Source organism: Oryzias melastigma, linkage group LG6 (genome assembly GCF_002922805.2).
Source record: "Oryzias melastigma strain HK-1 linkage group LG6, ASM292280v2, whole genome shotgun sequence".
NCBI lineage: Eukaryota > Metazoa > Chordata > Actinopteri > Beloniformes > Adrianichthyidae > Oryzias > Oryzias melastigma.
This window is the reverse complement of record NC_050517.1, coordinates 17792154-17801977: the sequence shown is the minus strand read 5'-3', so window position 1 is coordinate 17801977 and position 9824 is coordinate 17792154. Positions and strand designations below refer to the sequence as shown.

Genomic DNA, 9824 nt, shown 5'->3' with positions numbered 1-9824 from the left:
TGAGTCAAAGGTCTCACAACTTCATTGCTGCTTGAGGGTTTATTAACAGCGCCAGAGCAGCCGACTGCAGAGCAGGACATTGAAGTCTCTCTCTTTCATCATCTGACATTTTTCTGGAGTCCCGCCCACTCTGCGTCACAGCAGACATGTTTGAATTTAACACAGAGCTGCTCTGGGTCTTCTGTCTACATCCCCCCGCTACGTGATTGGACATATCGGCAGTGCTCTCATTACATGTGCTGGTTCACCTGCTCTTCTAAATTCCACTGAAGCCCCCCCCTCGTCCTCCCCGGTACACGTGTCCCCCCCCGGAGCCGTAGTACCCTCCGAGGTACTCCATCCTAGTTTGCTGAAAGCCCCAGATCAGTGGAGAGCCTGCATCTGGCCAGAGATGCGTGGGGCGCATATAGCCTCTCATTGCTCTCATGTTGGTCCGGGGGTCCAGGATGGGGCGCGGTGGGAAAATGTGGGTGTAGACTTGGGATAGGTGAGGGGTCTGCAGGAGGCTGACACTGCGCTGCCGCAGCTGGCTGTGAGGAGGGGGCTGCTGGGCTGGATGACTGTTATTTATCTCATCCGTCTCCATGGTGACGACAGATGGGGCACTGTTGGACGGCGTCGGTTCCGCTGAGATACTTCTGCTGACAGCTGTGTCTTGGAGAGACACCACTTCCCTACAGGGGAAATAACCATTATCAGCATCCAGGAAAAGGTTCTCAAGCAGAACAGTGGTCCAAACTCAGCAGGTCAGAACCATTAGTCCAAAATCCCCCCACTCACACAAGCTTGAGGTCTCTGAGATCTCAAAATCCAGACTCTCAACCCAGATTTGAAAAATGCCAAAAAAGGGGTGGGGCTAGTGGAGCCAGAGTAAGTGGTGGCTTGGTTCTATGACTGATAGTTAGGCTAGCTTTATGCAGCTGTAACACTAGAAGGCGCAGTTCTTGCACCATTTACAGCTTAATTTTTAGAGATAACAAAATCCAAATGCCATTGAACTTCATCAATCAATCCTCCTCCTTTCTGGGCTTGGGTAATCAGCATTTACAAGCTCAGTTCTTTAGATTCTTGCACAAAGGAAAAATCTGTTCATTTGACAGCAGTGTGTTACCTGTAGCACTAGAAGGCGCAGTTCTTGTACTATTTACAGCTTAGTTTTTGGAGATATCAAAAATGTAAATCTACCACGACATCAATGATTTCCTAAGCTTTAATTTGAGCCATGTTTGTGAAAATCGGTTTAGAATTTTATGGTTGAAGCCTGCATGTCTTACATTGAAACAGCTGCTTTCTGTTGACGCCACTCGCCACATAGCAATGGCGCTCGCGCGCACATCTCTGTCTATAGCAGTGAATAGACGAGGGCACATCTAGTAAAATATAGAAATACTCAAGATGCTGCTTTTGCAATCCCCGACAGCGGGGCTGCCGGTGCAGCTGAGGGTTTGCAGGTCAGAAGGAGACCACAGTCTGAGAGCGGTAAAATGGCGCTAGCATAAAAGCTAACGTGTTAAATCCAGAGTGAAATCCAGAGTGAAACGTTCATTAAATCCATCACCAGGTTAGAGTTTGTTGGATATAATACCAACTGCATTCATCATCTGTTCCCTAACTTCCAAGTCCACTGGAAAGTTGTGTAAGTCAGTAGATTTTTGACAACTGAAGGCAATACACCTGGCTACGAGCCATGCTAAAGCTAACAACCGACTATAACAGAATCAGAGATGGGCTTTTATACTAGAGCTCAGAGTCTTGAGACGTCACACTTCTGAGACTTACACCAATGGGCTATATGCACGACCTACTTCCGCATTAAGCCTTTGACTGTTCAGTCATTTCCGGTCGGAGCTGTGGGCTGTTTATGTGGAAATAGCCGAGTATTTAGACTTTAAAAGGTGTCTTTTGGAGCTAACAAGAGTCACTATAAATTATGTTAGGCGCATTGTTTGTTTTTCTAGTAAAATATCCCCCCAAAAAAATCCAAAAAGATTTTAAATTGTATTTGTCGTCCTACATAGCAAACTTCAAAGGTAACTTGCTAATGTTTTTAGCGCATGTTTACGTGCGACCAGCTCTAAAACTGAAGGAGATTTATGTTGGCAACGTTTTATAGGTGCAGTCAAGACGCAGATTGCTGGATTGATTCAGGTATTTTATGTGAATCCAAAGCTAAACGTCGCAGTATTTAATGAAGTCCTGTTAGCTGTCCCGTTAGCAGCTAGAGCACGGGGCGCTGCTGCAGATGCGGCCGTGATCGGGAACCATTTGGAGCATAAACCCGAACTGACTGCAGTATTTACAAAATTAAATGTTAACACCGTTGTCACTTTTCATTTGGGCTAATGCTAGCTAGCATGAAAAACACGCCTGATTATCGCTGTCTTTATCTTTATGACCCGTTAGTTGTGTTTCAGTTACTCCACAGCCGAGTGTTTCTAAACTTGTGTAAATGTAATGTTCAGTGTCAGGTAGAATCAGTCTGAGACGTGATTCCTTTCCTACGTCTCAACAGAGGCGAGGTTACCGTTAGCACACGCAGCTATCGCTCCATGAAGAAGCTCCTCATCATCAGCTGAGAGTACGATCAGTAATCCCAAAGTCACTTTGAAGTTGGTTTACACATAAAAGGTTCTGTTGAACAGGTTTTAAATGTTCTAACAGAGCTATGTTTCATCTGAAGAAGTCACATGATCATACAGTACATGAGAGCGTTTTGTGAGCGTCTGGTGTTTGGTGTTTCAGAAAGGCAAACTTTGCCTGTTTGGATGTCATTGTGTGTACACATAATCATAAACTATCATACAATGTAAGAAATAACGACAATAAACCAATACCAGGGAAAGTACTCAGAGATTTACCAAGTCCACTCATATAGTTAGCCACAGCCGGAAGAAAGTAAGCAGTCTTATTTGAAACCGGAAATGCGTCACACAGCTCTGTGCAGAGAGTCCATTGACCAATCAGAAAATTCCACTGCAATACCTTATTTCAACCTGTAAATGGCAGCACACAGACAGTTTTAGACTATATTTTCATGAATTAAACAAGTTTATTTTACTTTGACCAACAAACAGCCCTTTTAAAGCCCCATTTATAGATGTAAACAGCCAAAAAAGTTGATTCAGGGTTTGGGTACCCTTTAACACCAGAGGCGTTGTTGGTGACCCAAAATCCAGAACATACTGTCATTTTCGAACTGTTAACACGATCAACGTAATTCCAGTAGACGTGTCTCAACGAGCCGCTTTTCTCCTTCAGAATCGGCTGGAATAACGTTGATCATGTTAACAGTTGAAAAGTTACAGTAAACCAAAGAACATCAACACTGGAACTCTGGTGTTAAAGGGTTAACCAAGCAGAGCAGCCCATCAGAACCCTGACCATCAGACACTTCAGACAAATGGATCCAACTGAAACAGAATTTTTCCACAGAGATGAGAAAACCTTCTCTGATGTTCTAAATCCTTCAGATGACACATTTAGCAGATCTTTAGAACATCAGGAGGAAAAGAATATGAAACCAGAAGCTGCAGGAAAATTAACCTGCTTCTCCGAGTCTCCAGCTTCCACTGACACTCACCGGGAAATGTCCCCCTCTGCTGGACCGCTGGTGGCTCCGCCTCCTTCTGCAGACTCCTCCCTCTGCTCGTCCCCTGCTTCACTCTGCAGGACTGCGGCTGCGTTTTGGCAGGGTGGGGGGTCAGAGGGGTCCTCTGTGTTTGCAGTACAGTTTCCTTCAGCACCCCTTCCCTGATCACACGACAGCAGCGGGAGGTTGGAAGGGGGCGACTTCACAGCCGTCCTATTTGGGATGGGGGGGGGCAGGGAAGGGGTGTCGTGACCGTTGATGGGTTTAGCAGATTTGGGGTGATCTGCGTTGGACTGCAGCCGCCTCAGCTGCTCCTGACGCTCCGCCCTCAGCTCCCTGATTGCCTGCTGCAGGAACTCCATGTCTCTACTGGTCGTCACCGGGGGTGGCTCTTTGGAAGCAGAATCCGGGACAAGCTGGTCAGATGCAGGAGGGGAGCAGGGGAGTGGGGGGTTGCTGATGCCCTGCAGTTGGTTGGGTGGTTCTGGGATGGCTGAACATTCAGAAACCGAGTCCAGATCGATGTTCTGCTTACAGAGACCTGAGGATGGAGAAGATCAGTGTGAGGAGACAGAGACAGGCTCCATGTCAAAGTCAAATGAACTTTTTTGGATTTTTTTAAACAGAGGAAAATGACAGATGCAGTGATTAACACTCTCGCCTCACAGCGAGAAGGCCCTGGTTCAAATCCTGGCAGCTTTCCGTGTGGAGTTTCCATGTTCTCCCTGCAGGAAACCCTTCAGGTTTTCTCATGATGCGTTTATATAAACTAGTGTTTCTCAAATGGTGGGGCGCACCCCCCTGGGGGGGCGCGGTTCAATGGCATGGGGGGCGCGGGACAGCCCGAGGATCATGCAATTTCTGTTAGTTACTAAACAGTTGATCGGAGGACCGTCAGTGACCTCATATCCACACAGAGAGGGAGAGTAAAATACTTAATTAAACCTCAAGAATTGCGATAAAAAAAAGTTTAACAAGGATGAAAAGAAAAGAGAGAAAGAGACAAAAAGCTGAGCGCTGAGCGTGTGTGTGTGTGTTGGGAGGAGGAGGGGGGGGGGGCTTACACGTGCTGCTGTGCAAGAGCCAAGCAGGGACAGAGACAGAGAGAAAACATCAACACAAAACGTAAAGAAGATGAGATCATTGGTAAAGAAGGAAAAACTAGAACCTTTTGACTTTTATTGATAGTACGAAGGAAGAGAATCTGCAGGAAATCCTTCTCTGTAACTCCACTACCAACCTGCAGAATCTTCTCTAACACAGAGCAGATCATTAAGAAACCAGATTACATCCTCAAAGCTGAGACTCTTTTGTCTTTCTTAACGTTATTGTGAATAAAAGTCTTTATTTGTTGGTTTTGCACACTTTAATTTGTATTTGGATTGTGATTGCAGAGGAAAAAAGCTTAAAATATAAAGAGTTAAAAAATGAATAGTTAATAACTAGTCCTTTTTCATTCATTTTGTACATTTTATCTGGAAGGGATAAATAACATATAAATAATATAAACATTATGAGAGTAAAAACATGATTACATTAGTTATGGATATTGTGCATGATCCTACATTTGATAATAAATTAAATAAAGCAAAAACAACCTAAAATCCATTTGGTAGCAGAAAGAGTCAATGTTTACAGTGAACCAAAGAACTGAATCTCTGAGAAAAGACAGAATTCATCACTACTGTGGAGGGAAACAAGGAAAGACTTGATTTTACTTTGTCTGAACATTTTGGAAGTATTCTAAAAAAAAAGAAAAGAAAGACAGAAAAAGTAATAAAACAGATTATTTAGAAGTTTTTTCTTTATTGTTCTTTAATGATAATAAAGGTGCAACATTTTGAAGAAATATTCGTTTACTTGAGCAAATAAACTAATGATACCGATGATATTTGCAGCAGAAAGTTGTAGGGGGGGCGCGAGAGAGTAAGTTCTTTATAAGGGGGGGCGTGAGAGAAAATAACTGAGAAACACTGACATAAACAGATGTAACTTTGTGACCAACAGCTGAGTGTTACGGAGCTGCTTTCTGCTCATTTGTGTCGTGAATTTTCCACACATGATCTCGAGATTCGTTTTGATGTTTTCAAATCCCAAACTCTGAGAAAAACCTTTCAGATCTCCATGACTGACCTGTAGGAGCCAGCAGGTCCTCCAGTAACAAACATTTGTCCTTGGGGTTGTGGCGGCTGACCAGCCTGCTGAGGCTCTGCAGAGTTTCCTCCACATTTGCCACAATAATCCCCCCGCTGGAGTACAGGGAGGGCTGATCGACGGGTTGTTCTGAAGTCAATAAAAACAAGAATCATAGAAAAAGGCTATTCAGCTCTTAGCCATAAACAAGACTCTCATCCTGAGCGCTTCTTTGACCTTCTGCTCAGTAAAATGAGGAAAAAAGTGAAGAAACTTTCTGATACTAAAAATCCAGAATCAAAGACCAGTTTCTGAGGAACCTGCAGACACCAGTGTACCTGTGAGGAAGACCATGTGCCGGAACTGCATATGCTGCGCCTGGAGCTGCAGCAGACAGTCCAGGTCAGGTGACCGCATGTTCACCACATCGCAGTGATGGTATGGGAGGACCTCCACCACCTGCCGCTTCTGATAGGCCGACAACAGATCAAGCAGGTTAGCAGCATCTCTGCGAAACCTGGGGACCAAACAAAGACACTAATGAGGTTCTTCACCTGCAGCAGAAGCTCCTCCTCTGCTCTGTCTGAACGTCAGAGGTTCTACTACTGCGTGTTAATGAGCCACAAGAGAATCAGAACCCAATGATTGGTCGGGCTCAAAGCAAACTTCAGGAGGTTTTAAAGCAAAAGTAAAAGTAAAATGCGACATGCCGACCCGGTGAGGTACTAAAGTAGAGTCGGTACCTGGCCTGTTCCTTCAGCTTCTTCTGGGTTTTGCAGTGAATCTTCCACCTCCAGAGACTCTCTGGAGAGCTGTGCTGCTCCAGGAGCTGCAGCAAAGCAGCCAGACCATCTGCAGAACAGCCATCAGCTTCTAGTATTATCAAGTCCAACAAATCTACAGCATCGACATTTAGGTTTCTTTGTATATTAATCACACTGATTCATACTGTTAACAATACAGAACATTTACTATTCAAATGATGACGAATTAAAGGAAAAAAAACAACCTAAATGTTGATAAAGTGAAGCAATTTCCACATATGAAAAACCTCAAAACAGCTTTTCTCTAAAGCAGGAATTCTTCTGTCATAAGCAATGTTTATTAAAACATCACAAACGCAGAAATCTATCATTAGGAGAGAGAACCGGGATGTTTTCAGCAGCATGTGACCGGAAATCCCGGAGCGGACTCACCACAGGTGATGGCGTCTGGATTTAGGAGCAGCTCATCGGAGACGATGCAGCCTCCGGAAACAAAGAGCTCTGTCCAGCTGCTGTTCCGAATGTCGTTCAGCGAGTCAATTCCCACAAAGACCACAGAGGGGCGCTGCTTCAAAGACACCAGGTCTGGAATCTGACACAGATACAACTCCCTTCATCATCCACAAAAAACCAACTCTGCAGCTCTTATCAGGGTTGTGGATCATTCCTTAGGTGGCAATCCGATAGATGAGACCGGGATTCAAACCATTTATAAAAAGCATCTGAATGTTTGACCTTGGTTGAAGGAAAATTACAATATGCTTGTAATCACCAGCATTTATAACTTTATTAAGATCAGAATCAACAAACATAACAGATAAAAAAACACAAACATTTATAAAGAAAGAAAAAGTTTTTATCACTTTAAACAATGTCACACTCAAAGGTTTTATCTGGCGACTTCCTGGTTAATTTCACCTGTAAACAAAAACAAGCATCTCTGTTTTTTTTAATCATTTTAGAACAAAAAATGTTCTTGAAAATATGTTCTTGAAAATGTTTTCCATAGTCTTTCATCCCAATAAACAGACTTCACAGAAGCAAGAGAATAACACGATAAAACGAAATAAGGCGCTAAAATGTGTATTAATTGCAATTAACGTGATAATTTGCCAGCCGCGTTTCGGTACAACTTCTCCACCATGTAAGCAGACGGTCATATGACATAATGTAATTGATCACAACATTTTTGTAATACTGTTAAAATAAATATTCATTATAATTTTTTATTACAATTGTCAACTATGTTTAAAACAATTTTTTTTTCAGTAAACTGAACTTCAGCCCTGTACTTTTACTTTGAAAAGGAGAACTTTTACTCTTATTTTACTTTGAAGATTTATTTACTTCCAGTGACAATAGCACATTCATTTGTTTAGTTTATATACTTAAGATCAAACAGAGCAATAACTACATTGCATTAATTGTATTTTTACTATACTTTACTGTATTAATAAAAATCATGAATCAGCGATCTCAGATGTCACAGTTCATACTCGAACTGTCAGAACAGATCCCAAATATCCAAGTTCAGATCCAGCCCTGGCTTTCACAATAAAAGCATGCAGTGTTTTAATGAGTCATTCAAATAAAAAGCTGGACTCAGATGTCTGTAGGAGCATGAAGCTGCATCTGCTGCACTTCAGAGCAATAAACTTCCGGTGTGGGTGAACGCTGGCGCGTCTCTGGCTGCCGCTGCTCCTCTGGACTGTAATTAAGCCAATTTAAAATAAGTCAGTGGACCTTTTTGTGGCCAAGTCATGGATTATTTTTGTTACCACTTTTTTCCACCAACTTGTGGTCTGTCACCGGGATCTGATCACATCTGGTTCAGACCAACATCCAGTCGTGAGTGTGAGCTAGCCTGCCTGCTGGTTTCCCGTCACGTCTGCAACTATGTGGATCAACTCGGTGTGGATTTTACTCGCCTGGACCATCCTGTCTCTGGTCAAGCTTCCACTGACAGCTCTCCTCCAGTACTCTGCCCTCGACTTCGCCAAACTCCGCCCGACTCCACTTGATGCTCCTCCGCCAGCGTTACTCCAGCACCCGGACATCCTGTATCAGCCCCGCCGGAGATACATTCACCGCGGCTCCCGACGGATCCTGCAGGATGGTACCTCCAACTCAATCCGGTCTTTCTGGTCCTCTACACGGCATCCTCTGAAGAACTCCCGCTGCCGCGCAGACCCTAGCGCGCTAGTTCGCCTGGCCCCGGCTGCTAACAACGCTGCTGCAAAGCTCTCCAGCACCACCGCCAACTTCGGTCTCCTCTACGTCCGCTTGCTCACGAGCAAGGGATACCCCAACAGTGATCTCCTCGTCGATCAACACTTGGACTTCATGTGTTTAACAGAAACCTGGCAGCAGCCGAACGACTTCACCTCCATAAACGACGCGACTCCTCCGGGGTACGTTTACATCAGGCACCGGGGGGGGGGGCTTGCTATGATCTTCCGTGAGAACTGGAGGGTCGCGCCCGTGACTGTCCCCACCTGTCAATCATTCGAGGCAACTGTATGCCAGATATCTGGACCAACGCCAACTGTTGTTGGCACCATCTACCGGCCCCCAAAACCAAATAAGGATTTTATGACGAAATTTTCTGATTTTTTAACTCACCTCTCCACACTGTCGCCTAATTTAATAATTCTGGGGGATTTTAATATCCACTTGGACTGTGTGAACAATATCCTCACTAAAGATTTTACATCCTGGACAGCTTTGGTCTCCATCAACACGTCAACTTCCCCACCCATAAAAATGGACATGTACTGGACCTTCTCTGCTATTCAGGTGTTTCCCCTCTGGACTGTAAACCGGATATTTTCCCCTCCTCAGATCACATGCTATTAACCTTTTAAAGTCAACCTCTCTCTCTCCAAATCCAAACTTCCACGTACTATCACCTTCCGGAATATTAAGGACATCAATCTGGACAATTTATCCTCACTTATCAACAGCCTCCCCCCCACTGACAGTCTCTCCACTCCAGATGAACTACTGTCATATTACAACTGTAACCTCCAAGATCTCCTGGATAATCTTTCTCCACTTAAATCCAAGTCCATCACATTCACCACTTCTGCACCCTGGTTCACCTTAAATCTCAGACAACTGAAAGCCAAAGGACGACAACTGGAGAGATTATCCAGAAAAACCGGTCTAACAGTCCATAAGCAAATGTACACCAACCATATTTGTCATTACAATGATTCCATCTCCAAGGCAAAAATCACTTATTTTTCCGGTCTAGTAAACTCCTCAGTAGGAAACACAAAAGCCCTTTTCTCTCTCCTCTCCAAAACAACAACATGCCCAAATTCACCCCCCCCCCC

The 9824-nt window shown here is 44.1% G+C and overlaps 1 protein-coding gene across 1 annotated transcript in view; it reads right to left on the bottom strand.

The window, feature by feature from the left end:
• tasora (transcription activation suppressor a) overlaps positions 1–9824 on the bottom strand; it is a gene marked incomplete in the record, with an annotated part of 57296 nt that continues 47472 nt past the window's right edge. Inside the window, 6 exon segments of the mRNA XM_024281166.2 lie at positions 1–674; positions 3581–4130; positions 5723–5872; positions 6061–6239; positions 6466–6574; positions 6919–7078. Of these exon segments, the coding sequence (XP_024136934.1) occupies positions 257–674; positions 3581–4130; positions 5723–5872; positions 6061–6239; positions 6466–6574; positions 6919–7078 (1566 nt within the window).